The sequence below is a fragment of the Nelusetta ayraudi genome, unplaced genomic scaffold (genome assembly GCF_046127955.1).
Source record: "Nelusetta ayraudi isolate G7.1 ecotype Tasmania unplaced genomic scaffold, CSIRO-AGI_Nayr_v1 ptg000005l, whole genome shotgun sequence".
Taxonomy (NCBI): Eukaryota; Metazoa; Chordata; class Actinopteri; order Tetraodontiformes; family Monacanthidae; genus Nelusetta; species Nelusetta ayraudi.
In genome coordinates, this window is record NW_027466055.1 from 5174889 (window position 1) to 5199661 (window position 24773).

Consider the following 24773-nt stretch of genomic DNA (forward strand, 5'->3'; position numbering starts at 1 on the left):
CTGTGAATTTAAAACAGTTTTAGAAGCCTTTTTAAAGCATCATTTCCTGGGTATTGGATTGGATTTTATTGTGCAAAAAAATTCCCTCCAAAAGACTTTTGCTCGCTGGTTTGTGCACCTCAGCCATCAGACGAAGGCACCGCTTTGTTTGATGACGAGATGCAGCCACTCTCTCTCCCTGTTGTGTTCTTCCTCGCACTCATCTCAGCCAGTTGTTGACGCTCCTGTATCTTGTTCCAAAGCCACGCTTCAATCTCCTATCGTCCGAATCAAAAGAATAGAACAGCATCTCTGCATCAATTAGGGCTGGAATCTGAGCGGGGGAGCACGTTGTAAACAGTGTGGCTCTGCTAGCCACATTTTCCATACGTGGCTGATTTGATGAAAGACGCCTCGGTCTCATTTGCATTGCAGGGTTTTCTATTTTCCCCAACAACTATCCACAAATCAGATTTGGAGCATCTGTCTGATTTAGGAAGATTTAGTCACCGTCTACTCCAGCCGGGGGATTTGGCCAATTGCAACACAGCTGTTCCTATAACAAGCAAAGGGCTAATAAGGGTATGGAAATGTGGATCTTGGCAAATAAACACGACAGAGTCCTCTCACTCTGAAATGGATTTTGTTTTAAAATCAACATAGATTTTAAGGGTGTGTGTCTTATAAAATATTACAGGCGAAATCAGCATCTCACTGTATTGTTTTTGTTCAGCACAAAGCTGCACAAAGCTGAATCCCTGCATACCATCGAGAGAGAAAGAGACAAGATGACGTTGCCTCTGTGCTTATTTGAAATGTGGTTTTTCTAGTGTCTTCTACCAGTTTTATTGTTAGTTTGTGTTACTTTCTGTGTTTGATAAAGAAAATCTTTCTTCAACCACAGCAGGTAACATTGGGGAAATCACTGGAAATCTAAGGGAGTGTTGATTGTTGGATATTATGTTGTCTCTGCAAAAGTCTCTCCAAGTCATCATCAACGGTTTCAAACGCATCTTCTAGATGGAAAAAGGTGGAGTCTTTTCAGGCCCTGTATCGCAGGCCTGCAGAGGTGGGCCTTCCGGTCACCACTGGGCCCAGCGCAAGTGGTCAAGAAGAACCCAGTGATTATGTTTGTGGAGAATGCAAAGTGAACATAAACAGTTTGTGACGTTAAAATAATGGTTTTAAATTTTAACTATTAATATTTATTCATATTATTTTTAGGAATTTAACGACTTGGTTTAAGACAAGTTATCCACCATGTTTCTGCTACCATTAATGTCCTCTGTGTGTGTAGTGAGTTGCGTCCCTGTACCACCGGCTTTGTTCTGTCTTGTCCCAGCCACCAGTGTCTTTGCACCGCCCTTGGATTTCTTTTTTTTTTTTTTTTTTTGGGATGCCTGGGAACCACTGGTCTCCATGGCAACAAGATTATTACATCACTGCCCTGCAGCTGCTGTCGTCAAGCTGGTGTTTGTCCAAGCTCTGCAGCAGCCCAACGGTGATTCCACGCACACACACACACACACACACACACACACACACACACACACACACACACACACACACACACACACACACACACACACACACACTACAAACTCCCTGTATCCTTCCTGTATCCCACCAACCAGAAGTTTGTGTCCCCATGCCCAAAACAGATTTTAGTTTTTTGCCTTTCCAAATTAAAAAGCGGTCTTAGATTTATGCATTTTTAAAAAATACTGTTTTTCATAGATGGGAAGCATCATTGTGAGTGTGAAGCAGAAATTTTGCAGCGTTAGAAACCTTTGAGTGATTTGCATCCTGAGCACAGGAATGAAAACAATACAGTAATTATTCATATCGTCTTCTTTTTGTTTTTGCTGAGGAGGCTTGTCCAGACTTTATCCAATACATTTATTGTGGCTAAAAACTGTCTGTTGTTGCCAGCTATTCGGAGATTTACATTCAAACCTCATGCATGACGAACAAATTAACCTATTTAATACAACACTGCGTTACTCAGTTGCTTCACGTGCAGCAGAGCTTGTAAAACCGGTCGTTCGATGAGGGAATAGGAGACAGTCCCCCTCTGAGTTAATCAGATGTAATCAGTGAAGCAGTTAATTTGGCAAGGCACAGCAGAGAGGACTTCATTGACTACTAAATCCCACAATAGGAATCAATGACAGTATGTTGAATATTTGAAAATAAGATGAATTGCACAGCTTAAAATACACACAAAAGATCTTTGTAACTTTAGAATCAGTGTGGCTTCTTCTTTATTTTGCTTGTTTGCACAAAAAGTCCAAATAAAAAAATTAACTCTTCACATTCCAATAAACGATACAGATGCACTCAGTAGTCAAGATCTCTGTCTTCTCCACACGTCGCCTCCTTTACCCCAGTTTGGTTGTCGCCTTGGGGAAGGTTAGTTCCTAAAATGTTTTGGCACCATTTAAACAGGGTTAACCGTCTCTGTTAGCCCAGTTTTCAGGAGGCTGGGTCCCTGCAGATGACGGTGATGGATGATAGTAACATCCCCAGGCAGTGATGCACACATGGAGACGGCCAAGTTTGAGCCTGATTGCTTGAGGCCGTCTTTGTGGCACCTCCAGCGCTCGCTGGCTTTCTCTCATAACGCTCAGCGATGCCAGCAATGTCGTTTGATGCAAGAGGCGGTTGGAAAACCCACCGCGCCCCTCAGCTGCATCATTCATCAAGTGGCCATTAGTCCTGAAGACAGGACGGCGTATCCCACAAGGCCTTGTGTGCTTTCTACTTCAGCAGAGGTCAGTGTGACCCGTTCCCTGGCTGAACCCACTGTGCTCCGACAGCGCTCCCTCGGTCACGCACTTGTGCGTGTGTGCGTGTGCATGGTGTGCTGCAGGACCTCCGTCCCGACTTAGAGGATGCACAAGCTAATGTGCGATGGGCCTCCGCAGGAAAATGAGAAGAAGGAAGGAGACACAATGAGGTCTAGCCGCGGTTTTGACAATATTCTCATCAACGGCTGAGTGTTCCGTCGCCTCGCCCCGCCCTCTGCGGCTCTTATGTAACTCAGGTGCGTTTAGGTCTAAAATAAGGACTATGAGGTCAGCACATGTGTCTGCACCGTCATCATGGTTGGTGCAGGTTAAATATTCATGAATCGTGAGCGACGGTGGAGGATAATGAGACAGAATGAGAGGTGAAGGCTGAGTCAGACGACAGAAGGAGGTGGGACTGAAAACAGGGTTATTTTAGAATGTTAAAACCACATTCCCTCACATTTTAGTTACAAATAAGCCATCGTCACCTGGGTAATCCACCTGCGACTGGCATGCATCGCATTGTTATTATGTTAAGCAGAGGTGGGTGTTTCGATGGGAATGTCCTTGAAGGAGCGACACTCACTGTTCACTTTGGTGAAGTCTTGCAGCGGAGGAGAGAAGGCACTTCAATTGAAACACCTTATTCAGACCTCGGCTTTAGTGCAGTTTACATTCTATTAAAGCCTCCACCGAAGGAGAATCTTATGCTTGCAAGTGTTTAAAATGAAAAGATCTGATGACACGGCAAAAAGAAGAAAAAAAACCCGACAACCGAACATCTCCCCAGCGACAACGTCATTTACATTTTCCGCCTTTGAACTTGCCGCGCGGATCAGCTGTTGTCTAGTTAATTAGTCGGAGGTCTGACTCTGCAGAAATTCCCGACCAATCCAAGGTACTCGGATGTGCCGTTAATTTGCTCTTGTGGGGATAAGCCCCCGGAAAAAAAGTGCTTGTGCTGGGCAGCATGAGTTGAAGCATAGAAGAAGGAACTCTCATCCAGGGAAAGCTACGTCCCCGAGGGACGATTTTTCAAGACCCTAATTTTGTTAACCATTTAACTGCTTTAAACACAACTGCACAATTGAATTGAAGATCTGTTCATCCAGTGTATTATTGTCGCATTTGGAAAATAGTACCACAATCATCAAAATATGGATAAGGCTTAGAAAAAAGTCCCGTAAGTTGCCAAGCATTTTGGAAGTAGGGATTGGGGGATATTTTAAGGGTAACTTTGTCTTTGAGGCCATTTACAGGATAGTAAAAATAAATCAGCTGGTACATGAATGTAGTTGCTGAGGATGTTGGTCTCCACCTCACCATGAAATGAATATTTTCTGACTGCACTCAAGGCAAGTGGATGTCTTTATATGATCATCTAACTGAAGTGCTGCACCACAGAAAGACAAAAAATATTGTTTGTATGTCATGTACGTCAAAACTATCTTACTTTGTAATCACCTTCTTCTCCACACTCAGCCATGATAAAGACGTTTTCACTACATGTAAAAGCACGGATCAATAGTTACGCTGTACCAATGATACGAGAACCTTAGAACGTCTTTTTTTTTTTTTTTTTTTTTTTTTTTATAGACTTGCTCCTAGCCTGGTGAAAATGTCTGAACCATTGACTAATTTGCTAATTAAGCCTTGTCGATCAATATTGAACCGCTGGAGTAATGACCTCGAATGTTTAAAAAAAAAAAGCCTGAACGATACAGTGAAAGCCAGAATCTCTGCCGAGGGCTCTCACTACACACTGGCACCGAAACTTCACTGGAAGCTGTGCTGAACTTGTAAACGCTGCACGCACTAACTCTACCGCTTCCCTGAGATTTAATCGTTAATGCGGACGCTGATGCTGGGTATGCCCATCCAGCTCTTAGGGCGAGGTTGAGTTGGGTTCTGACTGAGTGTGTTAAACAAAAAAACTCTCTGAAGTCTGAGGCTAAAAGCGATGGCGAGGCACAACAACAGTCAGACACCCAGACAAAGAAAAACAAGCTTTAACGCTGCCTTTGCTCTGTGAAGAGAAAACACCTCCCTCCTTGACCTGCCTGCCTGCCTGCCTGTCCGTCTGTCCGTCCGTCTGTCTGTCTGTCCGCCTGCCGTCCATCTCACTGAGCCCAAATAATAACGGACTGATTCGCGAGCCAGGCTATTATCCAGGCTGACGCCATGTTTCATGTGTGCACGGTGTGCTGCCGAGCTGAGAGCTGTGTGACGGGAATAAGAATGAGTCCGGCTGGTTCTCAGAGGGCCTCAGTGAGTCTTGGCAGCCGTGCTGCTGATTGTCTCCACTACTGCGCAGCTACACCGCTGCTCTTCGCTTAAGACGTGAACAAAGCTCGGTTCAGACTACCTAATGGCAATTTGAAGAAGTAATTAAGCATTACCTTAAAACTTGGGTTTTAAGGTAAAGTTTAATTACCTTTAAACTGAATCTTTCTTTTTTTTAATTATTATTATTGTGACCCTACAAATAGCACAGTTTGTTTGTTTAGCTCAACAGGCTCAGCTGCTCCAGTGCATGAGAGCAGTTCTAATAAAGAAAACATTGCTGCAGTGAATCAAATGTTATTATTTGGGTTTGTGCACTGTCAAACGTCTTTATATTGTGTCGGTGTGGAGTTTATAAACACAGGCAGAAACTTTCATGAATTTTTTTAATACTGTGCACACTTCTCATCCATGTCCCAACTTGATCAAAATAGCATACAATGAATTCAAGTGACTAATACAAATAATTTAAACCCACATAGGGCTCTAATTTTAAAGTTTGGTGGATTTATAACGTATGCGGGTGTTCACAGTCTCTTCATGGAAGGCACTTTCGGAAAAATGCTCACTCTCCGTAAAAGCTCATGCGGGCTGAATCCATTGACATGATGTGACCGGACTTTCATGGAATTATAGCAGTGGGTTTGTGGAAGAGTTTATAATATGCAATCTTTCCATTAGAGAGTGTCGATTGCGGTGCCATGGATGTAATGCGGCAGAGCTGCAGGACAACTGAAAGAGCGGTAGAATAACAGCCAATGAATCTCCGGGCACTTTCACATTAGTGAGATGGCAGCCAGTTGAATGCATTGAAATATCTGCAGCTCCCGCAGCTAAGATTCTAGGGAATTCATTTAGAAAGATCTGCGGAACTCAGAATAGGTGCAAATCTATTGTCATGGTTGTGTCAGATATTGTTCTGATATTCATCACTTGGGGTTGAAGTTGTGTAGTAAATAACGGACAATAACCCTTCTGCATTTGTGTCACCGGGTTATTCGATTGATATGAGTGGAATGTGCCACCGTATGTGACAGACTAACAACCTGGTGGCAAAGGCAAACTCTGCAGAGAGCTGCCCTGCAGCACGGCAAAAAATAATTCAGCTTTCACAATTCAACTGTTTAATGAGAGTGAAAACATCTTCAGCCTACATGTCCTGTTCAAGGAACAGTCACAGGTTTTCAACAATGATCGAATAGTGTTGTTTTTTCAATCAAATTGTTCTTTAACCACTAACACAAATATCACATTGAATTTCCTGTTTATCATTTCTGCTCTTTACCGGTCCGTCAGTCGACGGTATCAGAGCTGATAATCTTGCTATATTTAGATTTTAAATCCCCGCTTTATCATCTGCTTTAAGCCACATGGCTCTCGTTGATACAATGTGCTCTGCTGGAGATAAGTCCTCAAAGAGTCTAATTGCCTTTTCTCACATGCCAGTGCAATTGTACACATTTGTCCCTCCCTTCATCATGTTTAGGCCGTACTCACACACACATTGTCGTAACAAATTCACTTTTTGCATATTTGCAAATTCTCTGGGAAGGTGAGAGGAAATGTGCAACAAGGAGTGTACAAATCACTTGCTGTTCCAGTGGCTGTTGGGCCAGCAGTCAGCTCTCATTAGAGGTCAGGCCTGATTCTGGTTGATATTGTGCTGATTTTAGCAGCATCAGTGTTAAGAGGCCGTTTTTTTTTTTTGTTTTTTTTTTACGCAATCTCTTGCAATGCGACGTTGCTTACAATGAAACAGTATTGGTGCATCATGTGCATTTGATGCCTTTATCATCCATGTCTTGATTCTGTGACATTGAATGTCAACATCCAGCCTAATATCAGAAATTATACTGCTCCTTTGAGAATGATTTATTTTTGATGTTATATTTAACAAGACACGCCTTCCAGTGGTAACGTGTTTCTGCGATTTCACTGACTACGACCTATGACAGACACCAAACTTGTGAACTGTGAAAGAGTCACATTGCCTACAACATCATGTACAGTATCAGACTAGTTCACAATTGCTTAAAAGTCACTAACACTTCTTGCTCATATTCAAAATAATGTGATCAACAATAGAAGCCATGGTGCCATCCACGCATCTATTAGATGTCAACATTCTTCACCGAGTTGGAATCTAAGCGGGGTGTAAGTGTGAGTGATGCGGAGACCAGCGTCAAGCTGGACAGTAGTAAATGCACCACACACCACTCAACCTGCCAAAATGATTCAGGAAATAGCAATGGAATGAATATGCAGTTTATTTTCCCCACAAGTGCACATTTAAGTGATAAATGGAACAAGGGTGAGTATTGCAAACGTTGGTCTAATGTGTCAGGTCACTATAACAGTAATAAGTTTTCTCACACGTTATACATATTGAATCTTCTCCATCACTAAGGAGTGTTTTGACAATTCAGTGCCGATGTAAGGCACAACGAAGGGTTACTAGGGCTCAGGCTCATGTTCAGCTAGTTACGGTAGTAAGTGCCTAGCACTTAAATAGTACGTAGATTTAGTAGCAGGACTGGTGCCGTTATCACTAGTGTGAGTTGTCCGGCAGTTTAACCATTGCAAACATGACTATTTACAGCTTCACACAATAAATAACTCTTCACTTAAACCAATATCTGATTAATGCTAAATGCAGGCTGTAGTGGTTCTTATGAACCACGCAACTTTGTTTTCCCACAGGCGGTGTTAAAGGTTCCGCGTGCGTGGGCGGTCAATCGTCGCTGTTGTGCTGGGTTTATAAGAAAGAGACGTGCACATCAGAAGGCTGTGCATGCCCGCGGGTCGGAGTTCTGTCGTGTATCATCCCTTGTCAAGTGCGGCTATAAAATTGTATGAAAACAGCATAGAACTTTTCAATGAGAAGGATCTCAGAGTGAATGAGAGAATGAACACGGTTACCAAATGACTTGATGAGGGTCGTTTTTTAACCGACAGTGTTCACCGATTGATCACAGATGTTTCATCTGTTTTGTGGCTGCTCGGTGTGAAGCAACGCCCTAGTCGCAGTTGTTGTTTAGTTAGCCTGCAAGGCGACTATTTGCTCTGCGAGGAAGTGCGAATTGTGTCAAAACTCTGTGGGCAATGGTGCCACGGGGAAATTACACTCATTAAGATTTTTGATTGCCATAAAGAAGATGAAAAAAAGGTGCGGTGAACATTAAGTCCAATGGTGCGGAAATCAAAGGGGGCGGGTAATCATCTCCACTTTGCACTCTTTAAGCTGATTTGTTGACATTAATATATTCAAATAAGAGCTTTTTCTCTTCCTATTCTAAACTGAATTTTCTCAAGTTTGATTTGATGGTCAAAGCTCATCAGGTATAGCCAGATCACATGAACCTCAGTCCAAACTCAACCAGAAAACCAAACACTTACAACACCTAGAAGGAATCCCCTAGCTTCCAACATTACGTACTTTATCACTTGTCTACAGAATGTTGATAGTCCCATTATATCCTTGTTTGCAAACTATGGTTTCATTGCTCGCTACATCAAATGTGGACATGCAGAGACAGTTTTTATGGTGCACATGCAGCACAAAACGACTCTCGTAGTTGCAGTTGAAATATAGATATGTATTTGTTTTTGCTTTATTCCAGTAAATCACACCGTCCCTGAGGGAGTGTATGGAGGTCAGAGCCTCTCAAACATAAACAGTTCCAAGGCATATAAAAACAAGCATCAACAGTGAAGCGCTTTCTGCGTCATTGTGATTCACCCACTTTGCCATTTTGCGTTAAGGAGCGATGGGTTCAAGAATTTCTCTGACATAATACACCAACCTCTCAGCTGCTGAGCGTCCTGTCTCCTGACCTTTTGATCAGCTCATCCACCCACAGCAATGACAAGGGAGGAAGGGTAAATAACTCCGGGAGCTCAGCGTAGGCCTGGCTAGTGTCGTAACTGCCTGGAGGGGGAAAAAATGGCATCTTCATTGTTCAGGGAGGAATTTCACTCCCTTACTACTCACTCCAGCGTCAGTGGAGACTCTGATTGAATTTTTTTTCTTCAAATTTGTCCTCCACATTTGACCCATGCGCTGAAGGAGCGATGGGCAGCAGCAGTAGTGTGCCCAGGAATCACTGGATGATTCAACCCCCCTAAGTCCAACCCCAAATTCTCAGTGCTTGGCACTCAGTTCTTATAGTCTTTGGTATGACCCGGCTGGGGATCGAACAAACAACCTCCCAGTCTCAGGGCGGACACTCCAAGACTCAACATTATTGCTGCAACTTCAGCGTCGTACCCATGAAGGTTTTTGCCCCAGTGATATGCAGACACCCAGAAATATATGGCACCTGAGTCAGGTAGCAAATTGTGGTGTGGTAACCTGGCCACAATTTGCGCCTTAGATTGATCGATATGGAACGTGTGTAGGTCGGAACGATCCCGGCAACCCGCACGTTGGTATAATTTCCATATCTCTGATTACAAACAGGGAATCTCTGCTCACCTGACATTGCGATGCCTCCGTCTTACTGTGACTAATTACATGATGGTCATATTTCGATATCATTCACACCTCATCAGCCCTGCAGAGAGGGCAGAGAGTCTGCTCTGACCGCGCCAGAAAGGCATCTGTCAATCTACAGGAGGAAGTTAGCTCAAAGTCTTTGTAGATAAGGTGCTGTTTCTAATGAGGCATGTTTGGAGCGGAATAATCAATTGCTGCAAAAGTCGCGCAATAGCTTAGTGGATCCCAATATCTTTGACAGGTGTTCCCCTGTTGTCTTCCGGTAAAAAGATGCAAGGTACTTTGTGATTTCCTCCTTGCCCCTCCACTGTCTTCTTTATCTGCTGATCTCCACACGGAAGATGCTGCTTCAGTGCCTCTCCAGCAACCTTTTCCACTCACAAAACCATTGTGCCGACGTTTTTACTGTTATGACAGAGCACCGGCGGTCACACTGTCCCCGAAGGAAATAAAACAATTCATCCGCTGCTTCTGGTGTATTCTGGGGATCTAGAGGAAGTATAAAACAATAACAAGCATACCCCGACAATTCTCACCTCACTTCACTGACTACTAGTGAGCAGCAGGAATGTTATAAAATCCTACCAATTACTTCCAAAACCCGGCACAGCCTCGCACCATCCTACATCAAAGATTTATTCCCACCTTATGAGCCCGGCCGTTTCCTGAGACCCTCCACATTGCTCCTATTGCTATTTAAACATTCAAAAAAGTGACCAGGCTTGTGCAGGTGAATGTTGGGGTACTAAGTTAAGGTCAGTAGTTCTTGCTTCGTCACGATAAGGTGCTTGTGCATACCGGATCTCTGTGTGGATCTGTTAAAGGTGGCGGCAAACTGCAATGGCTACATGTTGCAAGGAAGTGTTGTTGAGACGTCAATACCTGGAGTTTGCGTCTACTGAGCCCGAGTATGGTGAACATATAGCAACGCTGTTTGGGTATAATTGGTAACGAGGGTTTGTTGTATCAGTCACCACCCACTGCATTTTCACTACTATTGCATATTGTGGCATGCAGGACTTAGAGGACAAGCCAGCTAGGACGGCCAGTTCTGTCCTCTGGAGACCATCCAGTAGATGGGGTCAAAGGGGTATGTTAGCCAAGCTGACCTCCATCATGGACAACACTTCCCACCCCTTGCATCCTACAATTCATGTGCGGAGTACATCATTCAGCAGTAGTAGCCCTCGTGTTAGAGGGAACACTACCGCAGCTTGTTTCTCCTTGTGGCTGTCAGACTACACAGCACTCACCAGCATTCAGGCTATTTATTAGGTCTAGCCCTGCCCCAGACCTAATGTTCAGCCTGTGCAATATTGTATTGTCTCTTACGTGAAGCTGCATAACGCCTCAAGCGCGGCCAGGGTTGTTGGGCCTTGGTGTTGTGACCAGTTGTCGCAGAGTAGAAAATGATGGGTATCACAAAGGTGTGTGTGTTCAGGCAACCTGGATCTGCCTTCTCCATGGAAGTTTGTCCAGGCCACTGTCACCCGAGTGCTTGCTCTCATTGGGAAACAACTGGCTTAATAAATATAATTTACATGTGAAATGTCCTCTGATAATTTTTTAAAAATAAATACAGCAACAAATAAATAAACAATAGCGTTGAACACACTTCTGTTTCATTGACTGAAAGCCTGCCTGCGTGTGGTGGTGGTGAAATAAGATAATGATGAACTGTGAGTGTGTGTGTGTGTGTGTGTGTGTGTGCGCGCGTGCTCACTTGTGAGTTCAAGGTGCATGTGAGCTCCAACTCAACCTCGTGTCCTTGCCTGTGTGCAAACGCAGCAGATGTCGGGTGCCTCTTGCCATCATGATCAGTAACATGTTTGACCTGCTGTCTGCTCACTCAGGGCAACTGGATCGGCTGTTGGCACTTTTTCAGGGCCAGCCACTACTTGTGGTCTCAAAGCACAACGACTTTTGTTCCTGTGACGCCCTTTTATCTCCTACTCCTAGGTCAGGCATCAAAACCTCCAGAGTTAAATGTGCCCATCATTAAATTGATCTAATTTAGCATCCTCACCCTTCCTGAAAGCCTCACCTCAGAATGACTATAATATATATATTTTTTCTTTTAACTTATAAATTTAAGACACTGGCACTGATTTCCACTTACTTAATTCATGACCAAGAATTGTAATGAATCTAAAATGGTAAACCGTAAGAAAAGCTATGCATTTCCTTCCTGATGCTCTCATACTGTTGCGTTTTGTTTGGATTGTCACGAAAAATTGTCCTAAAATCAGCCAACAAAGAACACAAACCCTGTTTCCTCCATCCTGGTCAGAAGGCTGAGAGACTTTGGGAGCGCTGCAAAGAACAGCTCTCTCCCTTGAGGTGTGGAGTTGAAGACAGGTCAGAGAGAGAACAGGTTCTCAGTGGTTTGGCTCATTTTCTTTTTTTTATGTTGTGCACACCGCTGCCTATTTATTGGATACCAAGTTATTGTTTTGTTTTGTTTATCTTTTTAAGTGGTCTGAAATTTTCTTTTAGGTTTTCTGCGAAAAAGAACCTGTTCTCCTCTGAACCTATTTTCCCAAAGCAGAGCTAGTATCTCAACAGGGGAATTACTCAGCTGAGAACGCACCGGAATCGTAGTCCTACCATTGTTGAGTGCAGGTGCAAGAAGATGGCAGCCTGCTGACAGTAAGGATCTTTTTAAGAGGATTGCTGTCTCTCACAGGGGCTAACAGTGGTTTTTGAGGGATGCACGGGGTGTCAGCTATAGGAGCCTCAGTTCGCTTCCCAAGGATCAAGTGTTTTTCTCAAATTTCTGTATTAAAATCTGCCTACAGGCACGAGGTCTAGCTGGCAGTAATGAAGAAATTACAATTTGCTTGTATATTGAATAATTTATTCACCACCGCTAACAGAAACAGCATCTCTGATGGTCACTTATTGCGGCACTAATTACAAAAGCCCACCATTAAATCTGACACTGCAATGACAGCGTTTCCACATTAATTTCAAATCAGACCCCCCCCCCCGTGGTGAACCTGTGGCTAGCGACCGCAATCAATAGTCATCTCTTCTTTATTTTGTTTGTTGTTTGTTTGTTTGTTTGTTTATCCTTTTGTGAAGTCCGTACTTGAGACGTCAGTGTGAAGCTGAGAGCGTCTGGCTTTGGCTGGCAGTCATTTCCCAGTGATCAGACACCAGGATAAACACAGTGAACTAACTCACCGTCACACAGCGGCTTCTGCTCTCTTAACTACCTGCAGTTCTCTCATGTGATTATGAGGTTGTACTGAGACATTTGCATCTTTTCCACTTCTCAGCCTCTGAGGGAGCGATTCAAACAACAAGGAAAATCAGCATCACGCAAAAAGCAGTGCTGTCGATCAATACCTCAGTCAAGACCCATAAAGAATCAGCTGTTAGCTCAAACTGTGTGGATTAATACCTCAACTCATTTGCACCGACAGGCGCTCAGAGTAAACGCAAACCTCAACTAAAACGTTGTCCATCACCTGTGAGATGCCACCCTAGATGCGCAAACCTTTCACGCTCCGTCTGCCGGACTGTTGCAGTTTCCTTCCCTCAGCCGAGAGTGACATCATCTTTTATTGATGCGGTGTTTCCCAGGCTGATATGCAACCCCTCTTAATAATTAACCTGACGGATGGCCGGGGAGCGGCGCGGCGTGCTGCTGGAGCTCCACTGAGGACCACAGTGATCATTTGGCCCCCGTCTGGGTTATTTCCATCCCTCCGTTTATCACTTTTATTATCGCCACGATGAAGCACTGCGCGTGTTTCCATAAAGCACTTACGGGCCTCTGCTTGTTTAATACATTCCTCTCCCACTGTGAGGCCAGCTGTAATCTCATTTACCCATGAGTCACCATGGCTAATATCACAGCCACCCTTTTGACAAACCCCCGTACAATTACCATGATGATGACTTACATATCACATTCCACATCGGCAACATATTGCATACATGGTAACAGGAAGATGCATTTCTGCAGCTGGAACTCGTGTGAACGGGTACACCTTGACAAGGCTGTGCAGATTTTATTTGAGACTTATTAGAGGCTTATTAGAGACTTATTGAAGCATTGCATGTATGTGTGTGTGTGTGTGTGTGTGTGTGTGTGTGTGTATGTGTGTGTGTGTGTGTGTGTGTGTGTGTGTGTGTGTGTCTACTTTAAATATATGCAGATGGGCACCTGAAACTTTTTTATTTATTTTTTTCCTTTGGATAGTATAACTAATGAGTATTTCTTCTAAGCAAAGCTCAGCCTTGTCAGATATATTTCTTTAAAAAAAAAAAACAAACAAAAAAACTATTTGACCACCTTTAAATAAATAAAAAATAGTTATAGGTCTGTGCCTAAACAAAACACAGTGATCAACTCGTCCCCAAACGGAGCAGAAAATCAACACTTGTCAGTACCTCATCATGAAGTCCTTCAGATAGGCTAACGGCTATCCAGAAGGTGGCGCTAGCAGTAGCGCAGACTCACGATGGGCTTTGGGGATTGAGTGGACGTCGCCAGAGGAACTCTGAGCTTCCAGGACGGATCCGGTTCTATCGGGGATAACTGCCTTGGCACGACACCGGTAGTCCTTTCTGCGGAGTTAGCTGGGTTCGCTAACAGACACTCGCCTCCCTTCCACCGGCATTTATCCACTCGCCGGGCTAACGAGCGGCGTTTTGAAACGTCAGGCGAAGGTTTGAAACCTCCCTGAAATGTCCTCGTAGACTTGACTTGCCGTACATCGCTGTTTTAGTAGCAAACTTTAGCTCCACCGCGGCGGACGTGCACGCTCCCTCATTACACGTTCACCTGTGCTCCCTGTCGACTCGTCCTCATCTTCTTCTTCTCTCCTTAGTATGCGTCCGCACACACACTCATTTTCTTTTCTTTTCTTTTTTTTTCAATCTACGTGCCTAGCATTTTTCCAGAACTATACCATTCTAATATAAACATACTTTCACCAAATTAAATTAAACATAGGCAATTTTGACATTTGTTATCTTTTTAACCCATGAAAGTTTAGTATGAGTCCACCGCTCAATGAAAAACATGCAACATTTATCTATTGATTAACATATCTGGCTACATGTGTAAGACACAGCAGTGGAACCAGTGTTTAGAGGCAGCAAAATTGGGGCAATTAAAAGTCACATTTTCACTCTTTTTTTTCCCCCCAAGTAGCCCAGCAATGTTTACTCACACCTCTAGTCCTGCAGTAACAAATTTCATTCAAGGATTTCCCAATAATGAGAGGAAAACCAGAAAAACATTTATAATAATTTAAACTACTTTTGCGAGTTCCCACTTCCTCAGTAACGTAGGTGTCCCTAGTTGTGAATGCCTAACCAGTAAATGCGCAATCTGTTTGCCTGAGCACGCATTTTAGCACTCTTCGTTCATAAGATCTTACTAAACCAGGCCTGTGGTGTTTAAAACCCTAATCCGTAAGGCTTAAAGTACTTGACAGCTTTGGTGAGAGTCTGATTTCACTGACTGGTGCACCGAGAGATGACGTGCACAACTTCAGCATCCCCAACAGTCAAACTTCAATGCACCAAGCATGGACCCCATCAAGAAATACTGAGATCAGATTTAGTGTCACTCAGTGATCATGCCTTTAAATGTCAGATAGCTTCAGGCAGCGATGCAACTGGAAATCTAAACTATTTCATGATACCTGTTGCAATGTGTTTGAATCAAATAAGACATCTTCTCTTGATAAAAGCCTCACAGTGAGTCATAACCTTCCCCCACACGTTCTCAATTCTTCTTCCACACTTGACATTTTAATTTAAAACTGTGCAAGGCCTTACCTGGTGTTGTCTTCAGACATTAGAAACCATTGTAACAATGGAGAAAATACACTCTGTGAGTGAGCATAATGATGAGTGTTTAACTCCCTGCAATCTCTCCAATACAGTAAACCCAATCTTCCAGGGGAGCCCATGCACTGCCTTCTCGTGCCAAGTTCTTGTTCAAGTTGCTTCATTGACCAGCTGTCATTAATGATTTTAAAACCAGGAACACTCCACACAGTGGGGTCACTGATATAAGGGTTGTCAAAAAATATGTTATACAGCAAGTGTGAATTGTTAACGTAGACAATAGGACAAATAAAGAGCTCAAGGATAAGCTTGTTTTCATCCAAAGTGATTCCATTTCCTGCTCTGCTGAGGCCTTGGCAATAGAAGGGATTTTAATCCTGAACTAGCATCAAATTATTCCCAGAACTGTAATAAAGCCCATTTGATTGAATTGTATGAGAGAAGCGGTTTGTGTGCTAACCCAAAACAGTCTCACTGGTGGAGCAGTTCTCTAGCTGTACGCGCAGTCTTTCTTGTGTGCAGCCACCATTGGGTAGCAGCGTGGCTCCAGGTTAGAGTCTCATCAGGATGTTGAAGAACACTTTAATTCGAATCAATAATGTTTCGGCCTCCGAGCCTTCTACTGTGTCCCAGTGGAGCTCCAGTCAGCTCGCTAAAGTTCAGTGTGCCTCATCAGTATGCAACACAACACCGCCTATAAATCGCACTTGTTTGGTCAGCGATCTACGGGCCATATGGACTTTGCAGCTTTTATTCCGCCGCTGTTTAGTTGAGACGGACACACAGAACACAGAGAGAGTGTGCTTTGCTCTCGTCACCGCCAACTGCTCCAGAGTGCAGAGTCAGGTAAATTAGCAACAGAAAAAACAAGATTACCCTTTAGAACAAGCACTGGGGAGAACATTTTAATAAGTGCTGCTGGTCTGAATGTTTTTTTTTTCCTCCACTGACATTTCTACTATATAAAGGGTGCCTTACATTTTACTGCTGTTGGAACAATTACAGTTTGTCTTTGCTAGATACTTCTGTTTCTGAGGTAAAGGTCTTACACAAAATCACCTAAAACCTGTTTTATCATAATGGTGTGTGTCAATCATGTCAGTGAACTCCTCAAAGTCTGTCTTTTACTCATTTTTATCATCCCACATTTTGAAACCTGTCTGCTAAAAAGCACAGTCCCCTTTGTGGTATTGCAGAGGGGACTGATAACTCTCCCAGATTAGTGACAACACCCCTGGCCAGAGGGTTAAGTACTGTGTTTCTTGAGATCTGTAGAGTATTTTAGACCATTTGTTATGCAAGGCTGCTCCACTGGAGGATCCAGGATGAACACTCAGTAAAGTCTCAGTTATTTGGTAAATATTTAAAATGTGCAAATTTTTACTATAACTAAGCCTTTTTTTGTAATCAGAGGAGGCTTCATGCTACAGTGTGAGTCCAGGTTAGAAAAAAATAAATAAATGAAAATGAACATAAATGGGATGCTTAAAGCTATGACTGGACTTGCACATCTGATTCATTCCCATTTATTAAATGTCACTCTGAGATTGCTATCGCTGAATCAGATCTACTAACTTAGGTATCAATCATCAGTTTCTTCACACACACGTTCAGGGAGTACTAACTCTGTGAATTGGGTTTGGGGACATTTTTTCCAGGCTGTGGTTTGCCCTCGTGTGCAGCAGATGGAGTGAGAGGCTGTGAAAAAGCTTTGGATCTAGAGGTTGCTCAGGTGTAGAAGAGACATTTATATTTGAAGAGGAGAGGTTGAGGCTACACCTCAGTGTGTGTGTGTGTGTGTGTGTGTGCGCGTGAAGCCGCGCATGCATGTGCGACTTTCTATTTTTACTGGCTGACTAGTCAGCAGCAAGGCCCGTCTCGGTGAGTCAGGGAGAGCCTGATGGTGACAATGACATACAGACACACTGACAGAGGAGATGGAGGGTCAGCCTGGAGCATCATGGGAAACACCTGCCAAGTGTAGCTTTGTTCAGTTTTTTGAAGGTTAAACTTGCTGCTTAATGTTAGTGTTAGTTAACCTCATGAGTTAGCTCACTGATTGATTAATCCATCTTGATAAAACCCAACACTCAAGATTTTGCGGGGAAATATTCGTTGACTTTCTTCCGTCCTGCTATTTTTCTCTCTTTATACCATTTTTGTCTTCCTCATCCCTCTTCTCTTCCCCCCTGACTTCCCCTTCGTCGGCCTTTGACTTCCTCTGACTGTGCATTTCTGTGTCCGTCATTTGAATGCAAAGTCACTCCTCAATGTCACGGCAGGATATTTTATAACCGAGTGAAGAAAACCTATAGCACCTAATGCACAGCGCACAGGGGGCGAAAAGGGGTGTCAAATGTTTGGGAGTGTCACCACCATAAAGGCATTCACCTCAAATTAAAAAATGTCATTCGATGGATGCAAAACGGTGAATAGCAACTGCTTAAATGAGGCCCAGATGTGGCTTGAGAAAGAAGTTCCTCCTCTCTCCCAGTCCTGCTCCCTTTACCTCCAGCACCTCTCCGGGTGTTTTCATGTCTGAGAAAGAAATTTGTCAGAGCTTTCATAGGTGGATATGAATATTTGATAGCCTCCTGTAGATCTCCTTTCAGGTAGTGAAATATTAAATTATGTTCTGGGGCCGTTTGGATTCTCAGAGGATCTAAAAAGTCAGACTTCCTGGTGAAATGATGGGGGAGAGGGTGTTTGTTTGTTATTGATGCTGTCCTAAAATTGTGGACTTTTGGATCTTTGTGTTCACCGGCCACTTCATGAGGTACACCTGCTCAACGGCTTGTTCACAAAAAAAATCTAATCAGCTAGGCACACAAATGAGTGCATTTAGTCGCGTGAATGTTGTGAAGAAAACTTGCTGAAGCTCAGTTGGAGCACCGGATTGGAGAAGAAAGGTGATTTCAGGGACTTTGATCCTGCCGTGGTTACTGTTGCGGGACAGCTTGCCTTAGTATTAAGTACTAATTACAAACTGTTGATCGACTTTGGCTTTCACGCACAACCATCTCTAAGGTTGACAGAGAAAATTAAAAAGATGATCCCCCTTGATGCCAGCAGTGACTGGAGATCTCTGTATTCCACTTGTAGTATGTGGATGCCTCTGTCTGGATAACGCACCATGTGACAAAACATCTCAAATCATCTCAAGCTGGTTTTCTTGAACGTGACACTTTCTGACAGCGACTTCAGTATGCGCAACAGTCAGCGTTGGCATCATGGACGTACAGTCTGTAATACGTCAATCTGTTTACGTCGAGCAAAAAATGTTTCCAGCAGTTTGTTGAATCTGTGTCACCAAGAATTTGTGGCAAAAGGGGTGCAACCCCTCCGGGCGCTCATTAACTGAGAATGTGCTAACACTGAGTTGAGTTTAGTCTCTAAGGTCTTTCAGCCTTTGTCCAGAGTCTCCAAATAGTCACATCAGTCTCTCTTTTTTTTTTTCCTCCAGCGTGATGCAAAGGGACAGTACCTGTTTGACCTTATCTGCCACCATCTCAACTTACTGGAGAAAGACTACTTTGGCATCAGATATGTTGACCCAGACAAACAGAGGGTACGTAAAATCTATTACAATATACCAAACAAACTAGATTGCAGAGGAATTTAATTTAGCTGACGTCTGCAGTGAGCTAATTTGATCTCCTTTCCTCTCTGTCTTCTCTCATCCCTTTTTCCTCGCAACTCACACACAGAGACACAGACTGTATATGCACTTTATTAATTGAAATGATTCATTAAGATAATTATTCGATTTTAATCCAATGACTGTTGCACAAATCCAGTCATCCATGTAGGACCCTCCTAATCTCTGGCCTTCTTTTCCGTCATCAACCTCCCTGGTACAGGAATCTAATTCCAGCTGTATTGTGAATGAAATGATTTTAGATTTTCAATGTACACTGCACCGCTAGCGATTAGCATGACAACAAATTAGCAGACAACGTTTAAAGTGTGGTAGCAAGTTCTTCCACAACCCTTCGTGAGAACTCGGCTGTCATTTCTACAGTCGCAACTGTGCCTGAAATAAAAGTATTCCTGTGTTTCTTTCCCCTCCCCCCTTTCAGCATTGGTTGGAGTTTTCAAAGTCCATTGCCAAACAGATTAAGTGTGAGTACTGAGTGTGTGCATGTATGTGTGTTATTTAATGTGGTGTAAAAAGATGTCAGCAAATATTTCCGCCCTCAATATGTCAGGCTGGAAACTAAAGTTGAACAGGGATCATATTATGATCCAAATAAGAACACAGATGTACAAGAGTGTGTTTTCTTACAGCCCAGCCGCCGTTCACCATGTGTCTGCGTGTCAAGTTTTACCCCCCAGACCCTGCTGCTCTGAGAGAGGAAATCACCAGGTGAGCCTTCAGCCTTGCATCGGCATAGGCAACAATTAATTGTGGCTATTTTCAAAAGTGCAGTCGCCTAAGACTGCGGCCAACATAGAAACACAGAAGATTTCAATCAACTTCCTTATGAAAATGTGTTATTCTCTGAACTCCCTCTTTAGGTTAGGCCTAAAAAGAAACACCGGCTGCTGAAGACAGTTTAGGAAAACTATCACTGTGGCAATGCCTTACTGGTAATGCATCCAGAATCTCTCTTGGTCCAAAAGTCAAACCTCTTAGTTTAAGCAGCTGCATCTCTAAGCTCCTCCTCAGAGAGATGTCACACCAGTGTGGTGAAGCTGACAGCAGTATGGAGCGACAGCGCCGCAGGGTGACAGAGTGCACAGATCCCAGAGAATCACATCCCTCAACTGGTCAAATCTCTCACTGCCGATGCTTCCTGCCGCCGCTTGATAAAGTGCTGACGAGCCGCTTCTGCGTCCTCCACCGTCTGCTCTGACTGAGAGACGTATGGAAGGGAAATTTCGCGCTAATGCATTTCTGCTTCAGTCTGAATTCAATAAAGGGATGGCTGCAGAAGGCAGCCGCTTCCCTCCACTGCGGCACATTAGGTTTGGAAATTCCACTGAAAATAAAAACACATATCATCACTAATTTACAGACTCCAACAGACACGAGCGGGTCATAGCGTTTTTAAAATTTCAAACGCTAACTCTGCACTGGGACTCGGCACTGGGGCTCCGCATGGAAATTGTTACTGCTAGACTATTTATTGCTTTGCTGCTCGGGGGAAAGCCGCCGTGGACAAGGGTGGGAAATTGAGATGCTCCCAGGGGACCTTGGTGCGAACCAGACCTCACATTTTAAAACTCTGTCGACGCTACAAGTAATAATAATGATTTGGCTGTGGCTCTGTTTCCAGCACAGGGATGACACAGGCACCTGCATTCTGTGCTTAAGTAGGACTAATACTACAAACATTTGTGTGCAAAGGTAAAAAGGTAGGTTAAAAAAAAAGTACAGGTTCTGAAATGTGTTAAAAATAAAGAAAAAGTGAAAAAAAATCATATTTGTCATATGGAGACTGCTAAACACTTCTCATGAAGTAAGTATAGTGTAAAATAACCAACAATGTGGAATGTCTTAAGTGTAGAAATCCACCTTCCGCATGTTTTCGCCAACAACAGAACTATCTAAAGCAGGGGTGTCAAACTCAAACACACAGCGGGGCCATGTGTATGTGTTGATATTTATTGAAAAACAACCTCCAGATAAAACGGTGAACCTTTTAATATGGACCCAAAAAAGTTTTGCTTTAACCTGAATGTGGAACAAACAAAACTTAACTTAAAACATTAAATAAATAGCTTAATATTGTACTAATGCAAAATCGAATTTCAAATTTAAAAAAAATCATCAAAATAAATAAAATGTCAATTAAAATCATACCTCTCTTTTTCATTTGCAGCATTCTGATTTAAATATCAATAGTAACCTTTTTCCAGGGGCTGTATAATTACACTGCGGGCCAAATTTGTCCTGCAGGCCAGAGATTGACACCTGTCATCTAAACAGTGATTGGATGCAGTGTCTTTGTGCTCCTCTCCACAGATATCTTGTCTTCCTGCAGGTGAAGAGGGATCTCTACCACGGCCGCCTGCTGTGCAAGACATCAGATGCTGCTCTTTTGGCCGCCTACATATTACAAGGTAGTGGGAGTCTTTGCGCACTGGGTGGAAAACATAATGGACTATTTTGTTTTATTTTGTTGTTCTGTCATTTTATTTCAGTGTAGACCTCACCGTCCTCTGACAGAGGTATATTTGCAGCAGAATGCACAACTATTAGGAACCTCTGTGGAAGTCTTTTGATAAGCGGCTGTGGCCCATTTACATTTTTATTTGCTCAACATTTTTGCCACATGCGTCTCAAATGTGCAAGTACAGCGTATTCAAAGAGTTTAAACTCACGCTGCTCTTTTGTTTGACTCCTTGCGAATATTCATTTCCTTTTTTTTATTGGTAAATTGTGAAATGAAATGATAACCATCTGAATATTAAAAAGCCTTGGACCAAGTTTAAGTTTATTTTAATATTCATTGAGTAACCAGACTGCACAGACTCAAGGCTGAGAAACACACAAGGGGTCAAGTGCATGGCTGAACAGTCTCCTCACCAGACTTAGCCAGCAACCTGTCAGGCTTCCCGCAGACGGTCCTTGAATTTAAATGGGCTACAGCTCGATGCACCCAGAAACAATCGTGCCTGCAGTATTCCTTCCCTGTTGTTGCAATGTTTGACTGTATACTAACAGTGTCAAGGTCAAATGGAAGTTCATGACTTTTAATAACCACCTTACTTGGAGTTTCAAATCCATGGATGCTACAGGAAATATTTTTTGCGCGTCTCAGTTGCGATGCTGTTTCTGCCCAAAGTGGCTGCTTTAAGCAGGGAGAGTTGCTTCTGTACGGAACGCACCTGCAGCGTTTCCCCGATCAAAACTGGCTGCTGCCGTGCACCCACAGGTGATTTTTCAAAACTGCTGCCACCCAAAAATGAACGCATGGAGAAATATTTATCATTCCAAACACATTCTGGCTGGCTGGGCTGCTGAGACCTCCAACTCAAATGCTACAGAGCTAAAAAATAAATAAATAAATAAATAAATAAATAAATAAACAGGCTTGAATGGACAACCTTCAGCTTTTATTTATTTGTGTTTCGAATTATTAGTCAGCTGCAGTTCCAAGACAAACACCGTTCTGTTGATCATGTCAGAGCTAGAGGATATATTTAAAGATGTCCTACGATGAAAACTGACTTTTTCCGTTCTGTTAAAATGTATTTTACTGTTCCTGGCATTATCTTTTTAAACTGACTGCCAGAAGCATGTGGTTTGATTTTTTTCCCTGAACCCATCAATCTTACAAAGTCCCCAAACCCTGATCCAGTTTGTATGTATGTTTTTAAACGTTTGTCTACTTGTGTTCAGTAAACTGCGCTGCTCCACATGTTGGTTGCGAGTGAGTGAGCAAAAAGCCCGAACTGAAAAACCTCCTGTCCTGCGTCGTGTCTCCCGTTGCACAGCTGAAATCGGGGACTACGACCCGGGGAAACACCCAGAGGGATACAGCTCCAAGTTCCAGTTCTTTCCAAAGCACTCGGAGAAGCTGGAGCGGCGGATCGCGGACATCCACAAGACTGAGCTGATGTAAGCTGACACCCGCCCGTGTCCTTGTGCGCCAGTGTGCCGCTTGGCTTCCTCCGCCCAGGACGCACAGGAGCACGTGCAACACACCCTTTGCTCGTTGCACGTTTAACTTTGAGGGTCAGTCACGCAACAATCAAACCACACCTCGTTGCATGATGCAAGATTGAATGATAAGGTAATGGACGTGACGAGGGGGCCTGTGAGTTCCAGCGACCCTGGAGAGCAATACCGTCAGGAACTCGCTCCTGGTAAGGCGAGCTAGTCTCCAGGGTAGGCTCCAGACAAACAGAGACCATAGCGTGTCTGTGAGGTGGCAGCCCCACCAACCAACTATCCTGCAGAGGGCTAACAACCCACCCAGGAGAAACCCCTTTTGTTACGATACCGACCAGAAAAGAAGCTGGACTGCCCAGCACGGCAACAGACCCCGACCAACGAGTGCAGATCAATCTTCGTTCCTTCATCTGTGTTGCTTATTTGTTCTTAAATAATTCAGTCTGGGCAAAGTGATCAAAATCTTTCCATTTTCCTTTTAAAGTTCTTAATGGGCAAGCTGGGTCAAGGGAAGCTGCAGGGAAGCTGCACGTTGCATTTGTTGGCTGGAAAAAAACAGAAGCCCTGTTGTAATGGAGGAGGCATTGGATCTTTAATCACTCCTAATGACTTGAACAGTTAACCATTAGACACAGTCAACCACAGACCTTAGAAGAGACCCATAGCTTGTCTGGTGCGACACCGGGTTTTCTCTACATCAATCAAACACCCACGGACCAGAGAGTCCTGGGTTCTCTTTAGTGCCTCTACGTCATGTCAGAACCAGTCAGCCCACTTTGGAGTGTGAGTCAGTGAGGTGTGTATTTTAATTGGATGAGCATACACTTTTGAACCTGCTCCAGAAAAGATTGAATTATTTTAAAATGAAATTTCACTCATTTCGAAGCTATCTGTCTCCAACAGATAGCTTTCATTCACAGTAACCAAACAGCGCGCTTTGAGTTGACAGAATCAGGAAGTAAGTTCTGCGAGCTAACTCTTAAAACCCCAGAAGAGGACAACAAGGACACATCTGCAAACCTAACTGATACTGATGAGACTTGAGACCTCTGTTTCACTCATCCACGATGATTTGCCCCCATTGGAACACAATACAGCTCCAGAAGTTGAAACTGGCAGTAACAAATCAGATTGGACCGCTAGAATGTCACAGACCAATAGTTCATCCAATCATCTTCCACATTTTCTTCTTCTCATCTTCTGCCCTAATATCAAACTGTCCTTCCTTTTGCGAGCGGAAGTTCCCACTCTTGACATCAAAGCATATGTGAAATGGGAAAACACAGGTTTCACAAAGTAACTCGAGAGCTGGCATTCTGCCTCACTGCACTGACAATAACCTCATAGAGTACTGAAGGAAATATTCTTAAAGAGGTAGGCGGCATTTAAATTGGATGACTGCACACTCATCTGTTTTGTTCCTGAGCTCCACCTGAGCTCGTAGATCAAAGGGGTCTCTCTCTCACACACACACGCAGACACACAGTAGCAGAGTGTTAATGCACATGGAGCACAAAGACACTTGCTTCCGCAGTGCTCAAATAAGAACAATCAGAATAAGAACACTTTATTAAGAGGCATCCTGGCATTTCCAACTGAATGCACACGGTTTGCATAGTGTTTCTGACTATTTGGTCTGTGCCATTTCCTCCACACACTAGCTTAGAAAGTTATTTGATACAGATGAAGGGTTCTGAGGTTGGACAAATGAATAATGGAAGGAGATCAGGGTGCTTTTAAACGCCTCAACGATCAGGATGTTTCCATCCACGCTGCACATGCTCGAATCTCG

General features: G+C 43.5%; 1 protein-coding gene across 1 annotated transcript in view; it reads left to right on the top strand.

Annotated features, from left to right (window-relative positions):
- Positions 1 to 24773, top strand: part of LOC142904578 (FERM domain-containing protein 5-like) — a 43042-nt gene that overhangs the window by 12024 nt on the left and 6245 nt on the right. The window contains exons 2-6 of the mRNA XM_076050769.1: positions 18824 to 18928; positions 19440 to 19482; positions 19648 to 19726; positions 21329 to 21426; positions 22804 to 22927. Coding sequence (XP_075906884.1) covers positions 18824 to 18928; positions 19440 to 19482; positions 19648 to 19726; positions 21329 to 21426; positions 22804 to 22927 — 449 coding nt within the window. The remainder of the gene's footprint in view (positions 1 to 18823; positions 18929 to 19439; positions 19483 to 19647; positions 19727 to 21328; positions 21427 to 22803; positions 22928 to 24773) is intronic.